The 22410-nt window shown below is 41.5% G+C and overlaps 3 protein-coding genes and 2 pseudogenes across 3 annotated transcripts; 2 read left to right on the top strand and 3 right to left on the bottom strand.

Moving 5' to 3' along the window:
- Positions 1–4669: 4669 nt before the first annotated feature.
- Positions 4670–6937, bottom strand: LOC121755258 (bicyclogermacrene synthase-like). Its single transcript, XM_042150534.1, has 7 exons — positions 6809–6937; positions 6449–6725; positions 5983–6358; positions 5672–5887; positions 5455–5596; positions 5111–5365; positions 4670–4948 (listed from the first exon to the last, which is right to left on the bottom strand). Exons 1-7 carry the CDS (start codon positions 6935–6937, stop codon positions 4670–4672), a joined length of 1674 nt encoding a protein of 557 aa, XP_042006468.1.
- A 761-nt stretch (positions 6938–7698) lies between these two features.
- On the top strand, positions 7699–9316 carry LOC121755997 (annotated as a pseudogene).
- Positions 9317–15000: 5684 nt separating this feature from the next.
- LOC121755261 lies at positions 15001–17486 on the top strand (annotated as a pseudogene).
- Positions 17487–18085: 599 nt separating this feature from the next.
- On the bottom strand, positions 18086–19293 carry LOC121755444 (premnaspirodiene oxygenase-like). The gene is made up of 3 exons (XM_042150737.1): positions 19178–19293; positions 18829–18892; positions 18086–18742 (listed from the first exon to the last, which is right to left on the bottom strand). Exons 1-3 carry the CDS (start codon positions 19240–19242, stop codon positions 18539–18541), a joined length of 333 nt encoding a protein of 110 aa, XP_042006671.1. The 5' UTR covers positions 19243–19293; the 3' UTR covers positions 18086–18538.
- LOC121755996 (cytochrome P450 71D7-like) lies at positions 18151–18486 on the bottom strand. Its single transcript, XM_042151452.1, has one exon. It carries the CDS (start codon positions 18484–18486, stop codon positions 18151–18153), a length of 336 nt encoding a protein of 111 aa, XP_042007386.1.
- Positions 19294–22410: the final 3117 nt, after the last annotated feature.

The following is a 22410-nucleotide window of genomic DNA, read 5'->3' as shown; positions in this document are numbered from 1 at the left end:
ATGTGAAATCAATCACAAAACTTACTGCACAATTTGCAGAATTTGTGACTTCAATTACAGAGCTTACTGCACAATTTGCTGAATTTGTGAAATGGCAAAACAACCAACAATCAAAGCCATCAAACCAACACCAACCAAGCCAAATTTCCCCTAAACCAGAGTTGTTTGGGGAAGTTCACCTACAATCCAGGATAAATGGAGACAATTGCTCCTTCTGGGCAAATCGGATGGAGCACGCTATCGGAGAAGAGGGCCGAAACGACAGAGGCCGAGGAGGCGAGAGAGCCGCAGCGGCCGCCGCACATGACCACGCCACCAACACCGATCCTCCGGCGGGCAGCAGCAGTGGCGGCGGCATCCCCGATAGCGGCGACGAAGGGTTACCCGGTGAAGCTAGGGTTCCAGTGGCCGCTGCGCATGACCACGCCACCAACACCGATCCTCCGGCGGGCGGCAGCAGTGGCGGCGGCGAAGGGGGTGAAGCTAGGGTTCCCACGGCGGAATTACGGGAGGCGGCCAGAGTACCAAATCGCAAGCATACATATGCCCAACTCTTCAAAGTTCCAAAACTACCTCCCACAAATCCTAAATGCAATAACCGACCCCAGCCAAAAAAGCCATTCAGAATATACCCCAAAAATCCCAAATACTCCAAATTAACCCCCGCCCGGGAGTTATCTATCCAATTACACCCCAAAATTCCCAAAAATCCCAAAGCCATCTCCTAAATTCACGAAAATCCCAGTTTCACCCCACCGAAAGAAAAACGCAAAAAACACCCCCAAACTTCCGAAAAAATCCAAACTGACCCCCCACTTGCAAAAACTTTGCAAATTGCACCATCCCCTCAATGTTTTTTCGGGCCAACCATATCCTGCCGGAACTCCTTTGATGCCTTAGCATGTTCCTCTACATCTGTTTCGGGCCTAAAAGACTCTCAATGGATTTTTGACTGTGGGGCAACAGACACGATATCGTTTGAAGCCTCAGATTTTGTTTTCATAGCCAAATCAAAAAAATCCTATGTCCAAACTGCCAGTGGGGATCTAGCACAAGTTATGGGGGCAGGCACAATCAATATCTCGCCGACTCTATGCCTCTCGAATTGTCTTTGTGTTCCGTCTTTATCACATAAACTGTTATCAATAAGTCACGTGACTAGAGAACTGAATTGCAAATTACTGATGCAACCTCGCTTCTGCATGTTATAGGATATCAAGACGGGGACGATAGTTGGGCATGGCACGGAGCGAGACGGACTGTACTATGTGGACGAGATAGCCCAACAGAGTGCTGCAATGATGCTGACTCCCGGACCGACAGACAGACAAGCTTGGCTTTGGCATCGTCGGTTAGGGCACCCATCTTTGGGGTACTTTCGTCTTCTTTTTCCTAAATTAGCTAGATCCTTGAACTCCTTTCATTGTGATACTTGTGTGTTGGCTAAGAACCATAGACATTCCTTCAAATTGAACAACACTAGAGTAAAATCCCCGTTTGCTTTAGTACATTCGGATGTTTGGGGTCCCGCTCCTATCCCGGGGGGACAAGGTTTTCGTTATTTTGTGCTTTTTATTGATGACTACTCCCACATGACTTGGATCTATTTCTTGAAAAATAAACATGACGTGTTTGATAGGTTCGTAGATTTCTATAATCTTATTCAAACTCAGTTTCAACACACCATCCAGATCCTTAGATCAGACAATGGGGAAGAATTTGTCAACAATAAAATGCAAGAGTTTTTTTAGGAATAAGGGATTAGTCCATCAAACCTCGTGTGCGTACAATCCAGAACAAAACGGGGTAGCCGAAAGGAAAAACAGGTACATACTCGAAATTACCCGAGCTCTCTTAATTGAATCTAAAGTACCGAAGTCTTTTTGGCCAGAAGCTGTAGCAACCGCTGTATACCTCCTAAATCGTCTACCTACTGGCATTCTCAACTTCAAACTCCCTTAGATATGTTTTCCCAACACTTCGACATCCCATCATCCCTATCCCTAGAACCTAAAGTGTTCGGATGCTCGGTCTTTGTCCACATTCCTAAACACGAGCGGTCCAAATTTGATCCCTGCGCTCTCAAATGTGTTTTCCTAGGCTATGGAAAAAATCAAAAAGGTTACAGATGCTATGACCCTAAGACTCATAGGATACACACCACAATGAATTGTGATTTTGTGGAAGGAGAATACTTCTATGCCCAATCTAGTAGTCAGGGGGAGACACAAACTTCAGCCAATAGCCCGAATAATGACCTCCTAGATTGGCTACCAGATACTCTAAACAACCAATTAGGGGAAGTGCCACCAGAGGAATTACAAATAGGGGGAGAGCCACTAGGGGAACTACAAACAAGGGAAGAGTCACAGCCAAGTCCTGTCACAGACGTTGGTCCACCTGAGGAAGTTAGCAACACCGCCGGGCCGTCACCTCCGGTAATACAGAATGTCGAACAAAGTGACATTGACCAGCCGTCAACCCCGCCTTCGATTCCTGAGGTAAACAGTTCAGATTTTGATAATATACCTTCGGACAGCACTAACATTCATAGGGGCAATGGAGAGGAGTGTGGAACAAGTGGACAAAATGTCGATTCAACAGACCCATACGAGTTACCTCCAAGAAGAACAAGAAGAGTGCCTCCTCGAAGGTACTCACCAGACTGGAAAGGGAGAAAGGCCAAATACGCAGTCTCCAACATTGCGCAAATGCACCTATCAGAAATGACCCGAGCCTTCGAAACTGCTCTATATGAAGAAGAAGACATTCCGCAAACATTTGAGGAGGCAAGTAAACATAAGCACTGGAGGGAAGCCATGAAGAAGGAGATAGACGCCTTAGTAAAAAATGGTACATGGGAGAAATGTACATTGCCAACAAGAAAGAAGCCAGTTGGATGTCGGTGGATATTCACCATAAAAAGAAGGGCAGATGGTTCAATCGAGAGATACAAGGCGAGACTTGTGGCTAAAGGATACACCCAAGTATATGGAGTGGATTATGAAGAGACATTCTCCCCAATGGCAAAGATGGAGACTGTGCGGACACTATTATCTGTAGCAGCTTGCAAAGACTGGAATCTACACCAGTTCGATGTGACTAACGCATTCCTCCATGGAGAACTAGAAAAGAACAAGGAAGTATACATGGAAGTCCCACAAGGTTTTTCCGGGGAATTCGGAGAAGGTGAAGTTTGCCGGTTACGAAAAACCTTGTACAGTTTGAAACAGTCTCCACGGGTCTGGTTTGGCAGGTTTTGCCAAGCTATGTTCAAGCACAGATTTCAACAAAGCTAGTCCGATCACACACTCTTCACAAAAAGAAGAGACAACAAGGTAACTTGCCTTTTTATCTACGTTGATGATATGATTATCACGGGAGATGACGTAGAGGAGATCCAGAGGTTGAATGAGAATCTGTTCAAAGAATTCGCGATGAAAGATCTAGGAGCACTAAAATACTTCTTGGGGATAGAAGTGTTGCGATCCAAACACGGAATATTCCTAAGGCAGAAAAAGTATGTTCTAGATCTATTGGCTGAAACAGGTCTCCTTGAATGTAAGCCCGCACACACTCCAATGGTTCCTAACCATGGTTTGAAGATAGAGGATGGGGCAGAGCTCGCAGACAGAGAAAGGTACCAACGGCTTGTCGGAAAACTCATCTATCTCTCACACACCAGACCCGACATTGCATACGCCGTGGGTATTGTAAGTCAGTTCATGCACCTACCTCAAGCTAATCACATGGAAGCTGCATTGAGGATCGTGCGTTATTTAAAATGAACTATAGGATATGGGGTTTTCCTAGCAAAGAGAGAAGACTTGGAGATTGATGGATACACCGATGCCGACTGGGCAAGCAACCCGGTGGATAGAAAATCTCCGAGAGGCTACTTTACTTTCATAGGGGGGAACTTGGTGACATGGAGAAGTAAGAAACAAAAGGTTGTAGCGCTGTCTAGTGTTGAAGCTGAGTTCCGTGGAATGAAGAGTGGACTCATGGAAATCCTCTGGCTAAGGAGGTTGCTCATAGAAATTGGGTTCCCACCTACTCGAAAGAGTCAGTTGTTTTGTGACAACAAGGCCGCCATAAGCATCTTAGAAAACCCAGTGCAACGCGATAGAACAAAGCACGTGGAAGTGGATCGGCACTTCATCAAAGAAAAACTAGATGGCGGTGTTATCGAGTTTCCGTTTGTCTGTTCTGAAGAACAACTCGCGGACATACTCACCAAAGCAGTTCTGCCAAAAGTTTTCAAGGAAACGTTGGCCAAGTTAAGCATTGGAGATACCATTGCTCAACTTGAGGGGGAGTGTCAAACATACCAAAATTGAAGGACACAATTAGAGGAGAAAGATATGTAATTGATATAGAATTAATGTGTATTACATTGTCCTAGAATATGTTGATCTCTTACCTAAAATACATTGTAATTCACTCCTACATAAGGAGGTAGAACCGAGACATACATACATCAAAAAAAGAAACACAATTCTTCTCCCAAAAGCTTCTGATATGCATCGCCTTTTCAAGTCTCTCGATTACCATCGTTAAGAACTAGTACACAGAACAATCCAGGCTTTGTTAACCTATCACTTTGACCACCATTTATTTATGAAATTTATTATTAAAAAAGCTTGATAACACTCCAAGATCCATATCTTCAAATTGGAACGGCCTCGATAAGTAACATCTTCACCCATTCTTTGGCTTTGTTGGGATCGGTATAGCAATCCCCGTTGGAATAGATAAGTTGGGCGGCTCGAGCCAGATTGATAATGCGCATGAGGATTGGCATGGATGCCGGTGTTGGCTCAAGGCATTCTTGATTCATATCTTTCCATGCATTCTTCATTTGTTGTTTAATTTTAGCACGAGCATCATCCTCCGACATCCCATATTGTCTCATGTAACAATGTATTGATGAAGGCTTCTCCTCATACTGCACGAGTAAAAATAGTTGAAGTAGTATTAGTGGATTGTGAAAAAGTTTCTAAAAATAAGAGTGGACTAGTTTTGGTGGACATACCGAAATGACAAAGATGACTATTTTTTGGTGATGAAGGGAGTGTAAAGATACATTATACATATATATACGACATACCTCATCTCCAACTAAGTCATCCAACAATCGAGCTAATAATGCCGATGCTCGATCTATTAGAGGTTCGTTTACAATCCAATCGAAATCATTTTTGGTAACTTGATCATCTCCCATACCAACCAAAGAAGTTGTGGACAACATCATGTAACCACCGGATACTACAGACACCTTCAAATACTCTCCTGGCGTTGGAATATAATTATCATTATATAACCATTTCACCTCGTCAAAATATGACACCAATAGCTTTTTCATCTGCAAATATTTGTTTTATTTTAAAAAAATTAAATAATAATTCGTTTCGTAAACAACTCATTGAATAAAATGGACGGATGAATTAATACCTCTTGTTTTGCATATTGGACGCGGTATGATTCTCCCGTTTTCGCCATTTCATCTTCGATTTCAGTGTATGTTTTGATAAGGCTTCTGTATAGCATTTGGATGTATGGTGGCGAATCCTCCAAGGTCTCATTAACATCCCAACTGAAAAAGATAAGTAATATTACATATTTATGAGTCAAATTTATAAAAAGAACTGATTGAAATTTGATAACTAACCGTTCAATAGCGTCTGTTAGAATCCGTAGTTCTTCTAGTGTGGCATATTCATATGTATCGTCGGCGATTGAAGCCATCGAAATGCATTTCAATAATATTCTTCTTGCTTTAGCATAGCATGGCTCAAAGAAGACTCCCAACACCCACAAGTACAATTCAGCAATCCTATCTCTTGCATGCGGAATTTTATTTGCTACGTCCAATTTCTTCCACCACCTATTTAAATTAAAATGGAATATAAATTTAATCAAATGTAATCAAATTAGAAATATAATTTAAATGAAATCACAAAATTTCAATATAAGTAGTACCTTGTAGCATCACTGAGCTCTCTCTGGTGCATCTTCTGCAATAGGTTGAAATCCAATTTTGCAAAATTCAGAAGTATTTCATTATGTGCCTCGTCTTCTTGGTACGCAGAAATGAACTTTCTGGCACCCAATCTTGCGAGACTCCAACGGTTTGGCATCTCCAGAGCTTCTCCGACACGTTTAGAGAGCGAAACATCATCCAACTTGTGGAGTGAAGCATGAAGATGAGACGAACAGAACTCTATTGCATTCTCCAGAATCCCCTCGTCGTGTGTCAAAAGATGTGCAGCCTCGTACAAGTTCAGCAATCCTTCAACGTCATTTTGCAACGACGCTTCATAATTGCCTTCACTGTCAGTGAATTTGCAGAACACGCCTGTTGAAGTAATTAAAGCAGCTAATTAGTAATCATATATTTATCTCAACTAAAATTAAAATTAAAAAGACTAGGTTGGGCTAGGCTTACCACATGGGACATTGTAACCTTGTTGTCTAAGCAAACGAAAACGAAGGGCCACAATGTGTAGATCATCATTGTCTTTGCAATTTCGCTGCATGTAACTGTCATGAATATGTTTCAAGGATTCCTCGATTTCTTTTTCGAAATGGTATTCCACTCCCAGGCGCTGGATCTCATCGATGAGTTCCAGTTTGCACGTTGAATCGTTTGGAGTTTGAGAGAGCATTTTTCTAACCATTTCTTTATGCTTTGCTAGTTCTTCTTGTTCAGCATCAGTGATTTTCTACACAAATATAAATAACTACATTAGTGAATCATATATTACAGTAATAAATAACAATTTATGTTTCGTAAAAACATACATACCGTGTTATTAGAATCATATTTGAGAAAGAAGTCTCCCCAAATGGAAGGATGAAATGTCGCAGATTTACGAATTTCATCTAAGCTCTTGCCATTCTTCATTGCAGAAACATGTGGTGCACACATTTCCATCTTACCCTATTTATGTTTCTAAGAAAACGTTTGTGTGAGTGAGAGAGATAGCTTGAAAGATAAATAGATTGCAGATGTTTGGTGTTTGATTTGAAGAATGTGAAGGTATTTATAGGTCTTTCTTGGTTCAAACTCTACTTACAATCAAAATTTTCATTACTTAATATGCTACTTTTTCATTTACATAGATGCTTATTTTTATCATGTGTCTTTCTTGGATAGCGGTAGTTCTTTGGCGTTCTTTCTTATTCATTTTTCAATAAATTGAGTGCATGTGTAAAGCTCTGAGTTGTTTAATTTAATTAGCAGGTGATTTTTGGCGTCCCATTTTACATGTATTCATTCTTAGTACTCCATTTAACAGTAAAAACAGACAACCTAAGACAAGAACGCCAAAAAGGATATTTGAATAAAAAACATTTATTTATTTATAGATTGCAATAACACAGTAGTCAACAAGATGGAGCTTAACAATAATGCTCAGACAAAGACAAGCCATCTAATTTATTTAATGGATATAGCGCCAAAAATCACCTGGCAATTAAATTAAAGCTTTACACATGCACTCAATTTATTTATAAATTAATACTGAGATAGAACGCCAAAAAACAACGGCTAACCAAAAAAGAAGAAACATGATAAAAATAAGCAATGAAATTTTTTTATTGACAAAGACCTATATATACCTTCACATTCTTAAAATCAAACACCAAACCATCGATTCTCTCTAAATATCAAGTATTCCATCTAAAGCAAAAAAACATGCTTAGCCTAATTACAACCGTTGCTACTCTCATTCTTCCTCTTATAATCTTCTTCTTATTCAATAAATGGAAAAAACCCAAAAATGGAAAATCGACGAAACAGCTGCCACCTGGCCCCAAAAAACTTCCTATAATTGGAAACCTTCACCAGATGAGAAACCCTCCCTTCCGCTGCTTCAGAGATTTATCGAACGAGCACGGCCCCTTGATACACCTCAAGCTCGGTGAGTGCAACGCAATCGTCGTCTCGTCCCCAGAGATGGCGAGAAAAGTGCTTAAAGATCTCGACCCAAGCTTCGCCGGACGGGTGCAGAACGTGGCCAGCAGAATCATGTGGTACGACGGCAGCGACATTGCCTTCAGCCCATACGGAGACTACTGGCGCCAGATGAGGAAGCTCTGCATCAACGACCTTCTCAGCCCCAAAATGGTGCGCTTGTTCCAATCCATCCGAGAAGACGAGTCCTCTCGCTTGGTCAACTCGTTGCGCGAATCTTCTGGAAGCTCCGTGAATTTCTCAGAGAAGTTGTTTTCCTATTCGAGCTCCATCACTTGCCGCGCTGCCTTTGGCGGAGCCTGCAACGATAGTGAGACGCTGATTAAGATGATGGTGGACTCGATGAAGATGGTCGGAGGCTTTGAGATGGCGGATCTGTTCCCGTCGTCAGCAATCATCGGCGCGCTGAGCTGGAGGAAGACGCGCCTCATGAAGAGGATGCGGAGCGAGCTTGATGGGATTCTTGATGATATTATCGATCAGCATCGAAGGAAGCGGGCCGAATCTAGTGGGCGGAAACTTGGGAATTCTGAGTTTGGTGGGGAGGATTTGGTTGATGTGTTTCTCAGGGCTATGGAAGAAGAGGAGCTCAAGTTTCCTATTGATAATCACAACATCAAGGCTGTCTTATTTGTAAGTAAATAGGAAATGACACTATTAGTACTATATGTCTATACTCTCCTCTCTACTTAAATTCAATCAATTGACAAAAAATGGATGCAGGATGTATTCACAGCTGGAACTGATACTTCAGCGGCAGCTATTGACTGGACCATGGTGGAATTGATGAGGAATCCTCGAGTGATGGCCAAGGTTCAAGCTGAAGTAAGACAAGCCATGGAACAGAACAATGAAGCAATCAACAATCTCAAATATCTAAAACTGGTGATTAAAGAGACTCTGAGGCTGCACCCTCCGGCTCCCATGCTGCCTAGAGCTTGCAACGAGGAACACGTGATCGAAGGATACACCATACCGGCCGGATCTATGGTGATGGTAAATATTTGGGCCATGCAGAGGGACCCGGAGCACTGGGAAAATCCGGAGAGGTTTGAGCCCGAGAGATTCGAATCTGAAGATCTGAATTTTGTTGGTGGAGATTTTAAATACTTGCCGTTTGGATTCGGAAGAAGAATGTGCCCTGGGCTGACGTTCGGCTTGGCTTCTGCCGAGTCGGCTCTTGTCCAACTGCTCTACAACTTCGACTGGAAACTTCCAGAGAGTGTCAGGCCGGAGGATTTGGACATGGCTGAAAATGTGGGCATAACAGCTACAAGAAAACAAAATTTGTCCGTCATCGTCACTCCGTACAAGTAGCTGATAAGTAACTTGGAATGAAAGGAATTGTGATATTTACTATTTTTAGCAGAGTCAAAGACTCCTTCGAGGGTTTTTCTTTCCGGTTCTTTTCCCTCGATGCTTTTTCTTGAACCCATAGAATTAGGTCATTTCCTCTGTATCAGTTTGGAATCATCAATAATAAGAATTCCCTGTGTATTATCACCTAACCTCGCCGGGAAGCATCATTTCTATTATCATCGGTTATAGCTTAATTTCGTGTATATGTTGGTAATGGTGATTTAATCTGTTGCAGTCCTCTCCATGTGACCGATAATTTATTGGCTATAATATACGAGAATTAAGAAAAAAACCCCTCATCTTGTTGAAAATCTAATTCAATAGTAGAATGTGAATGTAATGAGTCAGTGGAGTATGAAGACTACTTACTAAAAATGAAAAAGAAGTAATTGAGTCTTTAAATGGCAGATATTCTGAAATGGAAAAATGTGTCAGGTCTAGGTTTTGAGAAGATGGAGGGAGTATATGATATATATAAAGTTTGAGCCCATGCATCGTGAGAGTGCGGCCATGCGTCGTCAGTTGTTAGATGTGTGGATTCAACTGCAAGAGCTAGTTGTTTCCTTGTTTCATCATTGCCCCAATGCCAATCCAACACAACAACACTGGACATCACCAACAACGGTGTTATCAAGAACGACGACGATTCGTCGTAGATGCTCTTCAAGGCAATAACCGAGAACAGTATTGTGACTGCATATGTCTCCTTGCAGGAACCACCTTAGAGCATCTCCAATGGTCGGCGTCACCACCGGAGCGCCGATTTTTCGCCCACGCCGGTTTGACGCCGAACCATTGGAACCGGCGTGGGCGAAATCGGCGTCAAAATCGGCGTCGCCATGCCGATTCCCGCGCTGACGCCGGTTCCCACGCCGATCCTCACGGGCGCCATTGTGGCTCCCGGATCGGCGCCAAACCGGCGTCGGATTTAAATATTTTTTTTTTTTTTCGCAAAACACAATATATACGCGCGTTGAACCTCATTTTCATTCGCACCACTTGTTTTAACGAGTACTCTCTCTCTACCTTACTTTCTGTACAAGATCAATAACGAGCAATGGAGAACAACTACGAAGGTACTCCAGTTAATCCCGGGGGATGGTCTCAGACTCCCCCGCCTCCCGGTGTAGGGTCTCAGACGGCCCCGACTCCCGGGGCAGGGTCCCATACTTCCCCGGCTCCTGGGGGAGGTGGTTGGCCTCCAATGAGCGGGTACTACAACGTGTACCCGTGGCAGCAGATGATTCCGGGGTGGGCACCCGGCATGCAGCCCCCTATGCAGATGATGCCGGGGTGGGCACCCGGCATGCAGCCACCGGCGCAGCAGATGATGCCACCGGCGCAACATATGATTCCACAGTCGCAGGCGACGCACGGGGGGGACAACGCCTATCGGCCGACTTTTGATTTTTCCACCGGTTCTTCGCACACATCGACCCCAACGGATGCACAGTATTCGGAGACCTTCTCCTTAGCGGACTTGGGTTTTGATATTAACGACGTTTCTGAAACTCTCATTCAAAGCCAGGGAGTAGGGCGGGGTAAGAAGAAGGGCAAGGCGAAGAAGGTCGGCGAGTCGTCGCAGCCCCGCGCCGAAATCCGGGGCCGGAGGAAGTGGACGGACGCGGAGAACGTTGCGGTTGCCAAGGCGTGGGTGAGTGTTTGCGACGATCCTCTCGTTTCAAACAACCAGAGGATCGTCAACTTGTGGGCGAAGATAGCTGCAGCCTACAGGGCATTTTGCCCTGAAGGGAGACCGTGCACCGGGGAGGAGGTCCGGAAGTGCTGGGACCGAATCAGGGCTGGCGTCTCTCGATTTTCGGGTTTGTACGCCAACGCCCTCCGCATGCAGACCAGTGGCCAAACAGAGGAAGACTGCAGGAGGATTGCGGAAAGAGCCTACCCCGATCCGGATAAGAAGTACTATGAGTTCACCTACTGGAACTGCTACGTTGTGCTCAACGAGTCGGAGAAATTCCGGGCAGGCGTCGACGCTGGCTGGCCGAAGAGGCAGAGACTGAACTATACCGGAGATTATAGCGGCAGCAGCGGTGGTTCGTCAGACCTCCCCGAGACGGCCCAGGAGGTCCCGACTCCTCGGTCGTTCGGTCGCCGACCTCGCCCGGTTGGGCAAAGGCGGGCGCAGCAGGTTGCGAGGGGGGGCACACCGAGTTCCCAGGATGTCCATTCGGCATCCCCCCTCGGCAGGTCTACCGAGGAGCTCAAATTCTTCGCGCGCCAACAAACGCGCGCTCAAATGGTGAAGACCTTAGCCGACTTCCAAGCGGCGGTGGACCCCGAGGTGAAGGATTTTCTTCGCGTATTGCTCCAGAGCCAGCGTGAAGAACTGGAGGCGATGAGGAGGGACACCGACGGGAATAGCCGCGGCGTAGGTGGCGACGGAGGCGGCGGCGACGGCAGTGAAGAAGCGTTGGGCGACGACGGAGACGAGGACGGCGGCGATGAGTGATTTTGTTTTACTTTTTTAAATTAATGTACTTTTTACTTTTTGTAATTTTTTTAAATTGTTGTACTTTTTTTTAAAAGTAATGTACTTTTTAAATTTTAATATTATTATTCGAATTTTCCGTATTTGTCTCGTAAATTAAATTATGTATGTTGATACAATTGTAAATTAAATTATATAATTGTTATTAGTGATGTGGATAGGTAGTGTGAAGGCTATTTGATGGCTATTTGATGTCCAGTTGATGTGGCAAGCTGATGTGGCAGGAGAATTGTAGTGCTGATGATGTGGCAGTGTGAAGGCTATTTGACGGCTATTTGACGTCCGCCAGCATTGGAGATGCTCTTAATCATTCTTTGGGGTCAATCTCAATATTTTCGAAGAAAACCTTCTTACTGATTTCACTCAATCAGATTATGCAATTTTGGTTGCAAATGGAGATCGAAATAATAGGAAAGAAGACAACGTTTCTGATTTCTACCATGAAGACGTCAATGTGTATTTCAACTATGGGGAAGTTGATACGATTAATATAATATTGATGATACTTCATCAGGCATTGCGTTACAACATTGAATGTACATAATCATTAGACTTATCATAACTAACAAAATATTTGATTGTCTAATACAACCCTAAACGATTTATTATTAATAATAATAATAATAATTTTTATTTTTTATTATTATTTTTTTTCCAAAAATTTTCTCCTAAAATGTGACAATTTATTGCCCATTAGATTATAAAATCTTGTGGTTAAATATGTTCTTTGCTATACATATAAATTTGGTTCGAACAAGAACTAATAAAAACACATTTAGTTATTTGGATGATAATAACACAGTCAATAAGAGCACCCGCAACGCGTGCCGAAACCGTTCCGCGTGCCGTTCCGCCGGAACGGTTTCGCCGCGGAACGCGTTGCGGCGCTGCATTCCGCTCCCGTCTCGTTCCCATTCCGTGCCGGGTGCCGACGGCACGTAACGCGGCACGGAACAAGCCGCCACGCGCCTGGGCGACGTGGCCGATCCCCGTGCGTGCGTGCTTCCCACTCGCCGGCCCGCGAGTGGGACACGTCAGCAATGACGCAATAATTATTTTTTTTTTTATAAAAATCGAATTTTTAAAATTTTTTTTTTTTTTTAAACGGTAACATTACCGTTTTTTTTAACTTTTTCTTAATTTTTTTAATTTTTATTTTTATTTTCTTATTCTATAAATACACCTAATTCATTCATTTTATACACAACTACACATCTATTCTTCCTACATCAACATCAATTTCTCTCCAATTTTCATATTCTATCTCTTCAAAAAATGTCCGGCGACGGCAATTACGGTGGTGGCGGCGCCGGAGGGTGGGATCTCAACGCGTTCGGCGATTGGGAGACCATGTACAACACACTTGGTGGTTCTGGGTCATCGACGCCGGGCACGCAGGGGTCGGCGACGCCGGGTGGGTACCAACCACCCACTTTCGATGTGGATGCCTACGCTCGAGGCTCCGGCTCGCGGCTTTCCCAGGGTTTGTCCCAGATTCGGGAGGATATCCCCGTTGAACCCACTCAGGGAGGAGGCCGAGGCGGTGGAAGCTACAGGGCTGCGTCTGAGGCACCCGAGGAGGATGAGGAGGAGGAGCCGGAGGATCTGGGCCGGCATCCCTACACCAACGAAGAAACAAAGGCGGTGTACACCGCCTGGCTCACCGTCTCATATGATCCCATCGTCGGCAACCAACAAGCCGCCAAGTGCTTCTGGGAAAAGGTCCGTGATGTCTACCACGAGACTAAGCCGAAAGGGGCCCGGAAGCGCAAATATACAATGCTTCGTGCTCACTTTGGCCGAGTCGATTTACAGGTCAAAAAATTCTGCGGGATCTACTCCACCGAAGCGGCGCACTACCAAAGCGGAGCTTCGGGCGCCGACATACTGAGGGCGGCTATGCGCGCCTTCCACCAGGACACCGGTGTACAGTTCAAATATGTTGATATTTGGCAGCTCGTCAAGGACGAGGAAAGGTGGGCCGGTGGTGTCCGCTCCAGCTCGGGATCAACCTCAAAGCGGACGAAGCACACGACGAGCGGCCAGTACTCGTCTGGTGACACCGATGCGCCCAGTGATCGTGGCACGCAGGAGGTTGGGGTTACGGCCGCCGAGTACGAGGGATCTAGCCGTGGGCGCCGTCGTCCGCAAGGGACGAAGGCGGCGAAAGCGGCTAGAGCGAGGAAGGGCCGAGGAGAATCAAGCCAGTCGGTCTCGGGATCGGGCTCACAAGGAGGCTCGAACACACTTATGGTGGCGTACATAACCGCCACAATGGCGGACACTTCCCGCTTCTCGTACGCCCAATACACGGCCTGGTGGAACGGAATTGTGCATATGGCAGGACTACTTGGTCTTCCCCCTCCCCCTAAACCTCGACCGCCTCCGGAGGATGATTCGCCGGCGGAGTAGTTTTTTTATTTTCCCACGTTTAAGTTGTAATTTTTTTTAATATTGTGTGTTTTTTAATGAAGTATGTTTGTTTTTTAATAAAGTATGTTTGTTTTTTAATAAAGTGTGTTTATTTAATTTAATTTAGTTGGAAATAAAAATAAAAATTGAAATAGAATGAATAGTAATTTAAGGAACGGTTAAGGAACGGTTAAGGAACGGAGGGTTGCAGGTTCCGTTCCTTAGTTAAGGAATGGAGTAAAAAAGTACAGTGGGGCCCTCAAATAGTGGTTTAAGGAACGGTATAGGAACGGTATAGGAACAGCGTTGTGGATGGCCTAAGATGGAGCTGGACCCCAAATAAACACCTGACAATTAAATAATACTATAATGCTCCGATAGAGACATGTACACATATAAAAAATTAAGGCATGGAACGCCAAAAAGCACCAGGCAAACAATGAAACAAATAAAACAACCAGAGCTTTACACATGCACCTAATTTATTGATAAATTAATAAGAAAGAACGCCAAAAAACTACCGCTAGCCAAGAAAGAAACATGATAAAAATAAGCATTAATTTTCTAAAAGGAAAATTAATATAACTAAGCAATGAAAAAGTTATTCTTGAGTAGAGTTTGCACCTACGAAGACCTATAAATACCTTCACATTCTTCAAATCAAACACCAAGCCATCTGCAATCTTTCAAGCTATCTTTCTCACTCACACAAACATTTTCTTAGAAACATAAATAGGGTAAGATGGAAATGTGTGCACCACATGTTTCTGCAATGAAGAATGGCAAGAGCTTAGATGAAATTCGTAAATCTGCGACATTTCATCCTTCCATTTGGGGAGACTTCTTTCTCAAATATGATTCCAATAACACGGTATATATCTTATTACGGAACATTAATTGTTACTCCCTCCGTTTCACTATAGTTGAGGCGGAACTTTTGGGCACGAAGTCTAAAAAAGGGATGTTGGGTGTGTTAAATAAATAGTTAAAAAGTAAGAGAGAGGAAAAAGTAGAGAGAATAAAGTATAAAGTGAATAAAGTAGAGAGAATAAAGTAAGAGAGAGTAAAGTAAGAAAGAGAAAAAAATTACCATATATGAAATCACTCAACTATGAAGAAACTTCCCGAAATGGAAAAATGACTCAACTATAGTGAAATGGAGGGAGTATTTATTAGTACTATGTTATGATTCTAATGTACTTATATTTGTGTAGAAAATCACTGATGATGAACAAGACGAACTTGAAAAGCATAAGGAAATGGTCAGAGAAATGCTCTCTCAAACTCCAGACGATTCAACGCGTAAACTGGAACTCATCGATGAGATCCAGCGCCTGGGAGTGGAATACCATTTCACAAAACAAATTGAGGAATCCTTGAAATATATTCATGACAATTACATGCAGCAAAATTGCAAAGACAGTGATGATCTACGCATTGTGGCTCTTCGCTTTCGTTTGCTTAGACAACAAGGCTACAACTTCCCATGTGGTAAGATTGCTTAGCCCTTTAAATTTTAGTTTAGAGATATACTATGATTACTAATTAGCAGCTTTACTTTAACAGATGTGTTTTGCAAATTCACTGACAGTGAAGGAAATTATGAGGCGTCGTTGCAAAACGATGTTGAAGGATTGCTGAACTTGTATGAGGCGGCGCATCTTTTGACACACGACGAGGGGATTCTGGACAATGCAATTGAGTTTTGTTCGTCTCATCTTCATGCTTCACTCCACAAACTGGATGATGTTTCTCTCTCTAAACGTGTCAATGAAGCTCTGGAGATGCCAAACCGTTGGAGTCTCACGAGATTGGGTGCCAGAAAGTTCATATCTGCATACCAAGAAGACGAGTCACATAATGAAATACTTCTGAATTTTGCAAAATTGGATTTCAACCTATTGCAGAAGATGCACCAGAGAGAGCTCAGTGATGCTACAAGGTACTTATGTTGAAATTTTGTGATTTCATTTAAATTATATTTCTAATTTGATTACATTTTAATTTAAATAGGTGGTGGAAGAAATTGGACGTAGCGAATAAAATGCCGCATGCAAGAGACAGGATTGCTGAATTGTACTAGTGGGTGTTAGGAGTATTCTTCGAGCCATGCTATGCTAAAGCAAGAAGAATACTACTGAAATGCATTTCGATGGCTTCCATCGCCGATGATACATATGAATATGCAACCCTTGACGAACTACGGATTCTAACAGATGCTATTCAACGGTGAGATATCAATTTTTATTAAGTTCTTTTAATAAATTTGACTTAACAAAATGAATTTTTGTTATTTATTTTAGTTGTGATGTTAATGAGACCTTGGAGGATTCGCCACCATACATCCAAATGCTATACAGAAGCCTTATCAAAACATACACTGAAATCGAAGATGAAATGGCGAAAACGGGAGAATCATACCGCGTCCAATATGCAAAACAAGAGGTATTAATTCATCCGCCCATTTTATTCAATGAGTTTGTTATGCACAAATAATTAATTATTTGGTTTTTAAAATTCAAAATTATTTGCAGATGAAAACGTTATTGGTGTCATATTTTGAGGAGGTGAAATGGTTATATAATTATATTCCAACACTAGAAGAGTATTTGAAGGTGTCCGTAGTATCCGGTGGTTACATGATGCTTTCCACAACTTCTTTGGTTGGTATGGGAGATGATCAAGTTACCAAAAAAGATTTCGACTGGATCGTAAACGAACCTCTAATAGATCGAGCATCAGCGTTATTGGCTCGATTATTGGATGACTTAGTCAGAGATGAGGTATGTCGTGTGTATCAGTGTATATATATGTACATATTAGTATATTTTATTCACAGATTTTATGTGTTTATTCACGTGTAGTATATGGGGAGAAACCCTCTTTAATATAATGTTACATGGATCCACTATCCACTAACACTACTTTAATTATTTTCTTTCTAGTGCAGTATGAGGAGAAACCCTCATCATACATTGTTACATGAGGCAATATGGTATGTCGGAGGTTGATGCTCGTGCTCAAATCAGACAACGAATGAAGAATGCATGGAAGGATATGAATCAAGAATGCCTTGAGCTGACACCCGCATCCATGCCAATCCTCATGCGCGTTATCAATCTTGCTCGAGCCGCCTAACTTATTTATTCCAACGGGGATTGCTATACCGATCCCAACAAAGCTAAAGAATGGGTGAAGATGTTGCTCATCGAGGCCGTGCCAATTTAAAGATACGAATGTTGCAGCATTATCAAGCTTTTTCAATAAAAGATTACCTAAATAAATGAAGGCTAGCTAATGTGCTAAAAAAATAAAGCCCGGATTTGTTCTTTGTATTGACATCATCAATTTGTGCTACTTCTTTTGTTTTGATCATGGGTAATTGCCCCATATCCAACGTAACTTAATAATTTTGCATGCATATAAAACTCTATCATAGATTACTAATAAAAGACTAAAGTTCAAAATTAAGTGATATACCAAGACTGTTTTGACTCCAAGAAGAAATCTGTTGGTTTTGGTCGATTATAATCTATACTTGGCTCTTGTAAAAGTTTTTTACTATCCTTGTGCTTATTTTCTTTAATTTGAGTCACTCTCGTTTGTTTGTTGTTGGGTTTGCTATAACATTCGAGAGATGAGATGAGTAGCTTAGTTTCAATAAAGGATAATTAATATGGCCCAAAACATGCTACTATTTGAAACCATAATCTAACAAGCTTAATGTGTAGGAACAAAATATAATTTTGGACAAATGTAACTTTATTCTCTATAAAAAGGAAATCATCTAATCCTATCGGTTCAAATAAAAGCATCAAGGGAAATCATGAACCGAAAAGAAAAACCCTTGAAAGAGTCTTCGACTCTACAAATAAAGTATTACAATTCCTTACTATAGCTTCTCATATGGAGTGGCGACCACATGTAAATTTTGTATTCTTGAAGCTGTATTTCCAATATTTTCAATCATATCAAAATCCTCAGCCTTGACACCTTCTGGAAGTTTCCAATCGAAGTGGTAGAGCAATTGGGATAACGGCGACTCCACGGCGGCCAAACCGAACGTCGTCCCGGGGCATATTCTTCTCCCAATTCCAAATGGCATGTACTTAAAATCACTACCCAGGAAACTCAGTTCTTCATTCTCGAATCTCTCGGGCTCAAACGTCTCCGGGTCTTTCCAATACCTCGGGTCCCTCTGCATCGCCCAAATGTTTACCATCACCATTGATCCAGCCGGTATGGTGTATCCATCGATTACGTGCTCGTCGATGCAAGCTCTAGGCAGCATCGGAGCCGGTGGGTGCAGCCTCTTCGATCACCAGTTTTAGGTATTTCATATTGGTGCTTTCTTCATTGTTCCCTTTCATGGCTTGTCTTACTTCCGCTTGTACCTTAGCCATCACTCGAGGGTGCCTCAATAACTCAACCAATGTCCAATCAACAGTTGATGTTGACGTATCAGTTCCAGCAGTGAACATATCCTGTATTTTATTAAATACACATTAGTATTACTATTTTGTAAATTAAATCAATTCCATTAATAGAGAGTATATAGATATATACTTACAAACAAAACAGCCTTGATGTTGTTGTCATCAATTGGATACTGGAGCTGGCCTTCTTCCTTGGCCCTGAGAAACACATCAACCAAATCCTCACTCCCAAACTCAGAATTCCCCAATCTCCTTTCGGATACGAGATTATAGGAAATGTTGTTTAGTTCTTAAACAAAGAGAGAATAAATTATGAGACATGAAAAAATAGACAGAAAAAGTACTAAGGGAGATAAAAGTTGGTTTTTGCCAAAAAAAAAAAGAAGAAAATGCATCACTTTAGTTGGGACGATCCAAAACAATTATGAATCACTTGAGGGGGGACAGAGGGAGCAATATATAGCTAGGGACAAGATTAAATACGTCTTGAATTGCATATTGAAATCGGTAGGATTCATCCTTCTCAAGCTCATTTTCAAAATCAACATATGTGTCAATAAGGCTTCTGTAGCACATTTGGATGTATGGTGGCAAATCCTTCAAAGTCTCATTTACATCCCAACTGGAACTCGAAATAAAAAATAAAAAAAATGAGAGAACAAGAATATTATTAGATCAAAAAAAATTTCTTAAACGAGGAAAATTTAATTGAAAAATGATATTGAACCGTTCAACAGTGTCTGTGAGGATCTGTAGTTCATCTAGGGTTGCATATTCATATGTGTCCTCAACAATGGAAGCTATGCTTAGGGCTTTAACCAATATTTTTCTTGCTCTAGCATAGAATGGCTCAAACCAGTAGAACCGTGAACCAGTAGTTATGCCGGTTCGTCCACCGATCCGGCTTTTAAAATTTCTGAGCTCGTTTTCTTTTCCTTCACGATAAAGACATTCACCCGCTTATAAGAATTACTAACGGTTTAGACAACTAACTCATTTGACTAGACTATTATTCTACTAGCAAATTTGATTAATTTGAATTGATGCGTGGAAATTTGGAACTTCAAGAATGGTCAATTGATTAATTTTTTTTTGGTCGTATTAGTTTTATTAATTTACCACAAGAATATTGAACACACATTATTTTAGCACAGCGGTTGGTGTATGTTGTAATTTAATAAAACTAATACAGTGAATCCGACATAAAGAATGGATTAATTGACCTTTCTTGAATTATAGATACTCCCTCCGTCCTACATAATTTGGGACACTTTGACCGGGCACGGGTTTTAAGAAATATAATGAAAAGTAAGTTGAAAAAGTTAGTGGAATGTGTGTCCTACTTTTATATATTAGTTTTATAATTAAATGTGAGTAGAAATGAGTTAGGCCATCCGCAATGGGCGGACGATGGCACGCATCGTCCGCGCCATTCATCGTCCGCCCCCACTGTGGGTGTGTGGCATAGGCCGCGGACGATAGTCGCGGCCTATGGTTCGGGCGCGACTTAAACCGCGGACGATGGCCATCGTCCGCGCCATCGTCCGCTCCATTGACGATGTCGCGGACGATGGCCATCGTCCGCTCCATTGCGGACGTCGCGGACGATGGCCATCGTCCGCGACATCGTCCGCCCCATTGTGAAGGCCGCGGACGATGGCACGCGGACGATGCCACCGCGTTTGCGTCGTTAGCTACAACGTCGATGGCAAGGACGATGTTGCAGACGCACAAGGCCCTCAAGAAGTGCACCGACCCCGAACAAGCCGAGTATCTCCTTGCCTTACTCGATGAGTTGCGTAGGAAGTTGGGAATTGGTCCGACTTAGTTTTTTTCTTTTTTTAGTTGAATGGTGTATTTTTTTTATTATTAAAACTTCACCGCTTGTTATTTAGTCGTTTTTTTACTCGTTACGTGTTATTTGAAAACAGTTAAATTAATTAAACAAAACAACAAAATGATGATGTGGCGCGTCATATGGCGTGCCTTAGGGCGCCCCACTGCAGGTGGAGAAGGAGGAGGATAAAAATGCTGACGTGGCGCGCCATAGGGCGCGCCTTAGGGCGCCCCACTGCTGATGGTCTTAGTGGAATGTGGGGTCCACTACCAAAAATGGTAAAAGTAAAATGAGTCAAAGTGGGACGACCCAAAATGGAAAACTGGGTCAAATTATGTGGGACGGAGGGAGTATCATTAAGTGGTAATTGTGGTCAAGTCTGACGTCCAAATTTCCACACATCAATCTCATTACTAAACAAACTACTACTACAATTTTTACAAGTAGAAAGTTAAGAAAGGGATAAGAAAATTAGTGTAGGAATATTTTATCCGATAATAAATAAGGGAGAAGAGAAAATTCAAAATGTTGAGTTATTTTGTCATAGCTGGTATATTCATAAAATTTTAAAACCAACGGTTAAGATAATATCTCACCTAATAGGCTAATAATAGAAGCAACATGTAATATTAATAAAGAGTTAAATTTGTCAAAATCAAATTGTATCCCGTTAGTCATTTTAGGAGTAACCGAAAATTAAGAAAAGTTATACTATAAGATTACAATTTTGAATTTAACTAGATTCAAAATATCTTTTCATAACACAAGTTTCACAATTCACATTGACGAATTTTTGTGTAGTAGAGAAATAGATGATAATTATATGGAATATTTCCTGAATTGCAGAAGATAGTCGAACAAAACATGATTACTAGACATCTATAAATAGGGATATTGTCTTCATTCATACGATAAACCCTAATTTTAGTCGAATTGCCTTTACCACCGCAAAATTTTATGAGGAATAATATGTTAGGTACACAATTATTATCTATTTATAATTGTTTATTATAGATATAAATGCTTTAGCAACGAACAAAAATTAATCCAATTGTCGTCAACGAAAGCTGGAAGCAAATATTGAGTGTAAAAAAAATATTATAACTTGTTTCAGTCACAGCCTTTACATTAAACTATACTCCATATTCAACTTCTTCCACAAGCTTGAAAGAACGTTGCATGTGCTTACCTTGTACTTCCTCTATCCAATTCGTATTTTTTTTGGCAAAAACTAACACTTTTACTCTCTAATATTTTATTATTTTTTCTACTTTATTCTCAATCTTATTTTATTCTTTTCACGTAACTACTAAATTTTTTTTTCTTAAATCATATGTCCTAAAGGAGTGTCTCATTTGAGGTGAGACGGAAAGAGTAACACACTATATTTTTGAAATATTCAATCAAATACTTCAAACTATACAGTAGTATATGTTTTTGTTGTTAAAATTGTTAATCATGATATATTATGTATAAGAAACATGTACTCCCTCCTATCTCTATTATTGTCTCATTTTGTCATTTTTTATATGACCTTCATTAACAGTCTTATCTCAACTAACAAGAAACAGAAGGATTACTATAATTGATAAATAAATCATATATTTCAATAAGTCATTTAACTCACAATTATCATAATATTAATACATAAAAATAGACTTCCATTTTTCTTAAAATAGACTTTACAATAAAGTATAGTCCATATTCAAATTCATCTAGAAGCTTGAAAGAACGTTGCATGTGCTTACCTTGTACTTCCTCAATCCAATTCGTATTTTTTTGGCAAAAACTAACACTTTTAGTCTCTAATATTTTATTATTTTTTCTACTTTATTCTCAATCTTATTTTATTCTTTCCACGTAACAACTAATATTTTTT

The sequence above is a fragment of the Salvia splendens genome, chromosome 11 (assembly GCF_004379255.2).
Source record: "Salvia splendens isolate huo1 chromosome 11, SspV2, whole genome shotgun sequence".
Lineage (NCBI taxonomy): Eukaryota > Viridiplantae > Streptophyta > Magnoliopsida > Lamiales > Lamiaceae > Salvia > Salvia splendens.
Note: the sequence above shows the minus strand (reverse complement) of the source record. Positions and strands in the feature narration are given on the sequence as shown.

Excerpts from the sequence above, each read along its gene's own strand:
- LOC121755258 (XM_042150534.1), bottom strand. The coding sequence starts at position 6,937 with ATGGAAATGTGTGCACCACATGTTTCTGCAATGAAGAATGGCAAGAGC. Across the intron at positions 5,597-5,671 it reads CTAACAGACGCTATTGAACG|TTGGGATGTTAATGAGACCT; the intron begins GTTAGTTATCAA and ends TATCTTTTTCAG. Across the intron at positions 4,949-5,110 it reads ATGACTTAGTTGGAGATGAG|TATGAGGAGAAGCCTTCATC; the intron begins GTATGTCGTATA and ends TTACTCGTGCAG.
- LOC121755996 (XM_042151452.1), bottom strand. The coding sequence starts at position 18,486 with ATGGTGATGGTAAACATTTGGGCGATGCAGAGGGACCCGAGGTATTGG.
- LOC121755444 (XM_042150737.1), bottom strand. The coding sequence starts at position 19,242 with ATGTTGATTTTGAAAATGAGCTTGAGAAGGATGAATCCTACCGATTTC. Across the intron at positions 18,893-19,177 it reads TTCAATATGCAATTCAAGAC|GGCCAAGGAAGAAGGCCAGC; the intron begins GTATTTAATCTT and ends TGTGTTTCTCAG. Across the intron at positions 18,743-18,828 it reads ACATCAAGGCTGTTTTGTTT|GATATGTTCACTGCTGGAAC; the intron begins GTAAGTATATAT and ends AATAAAATACAG.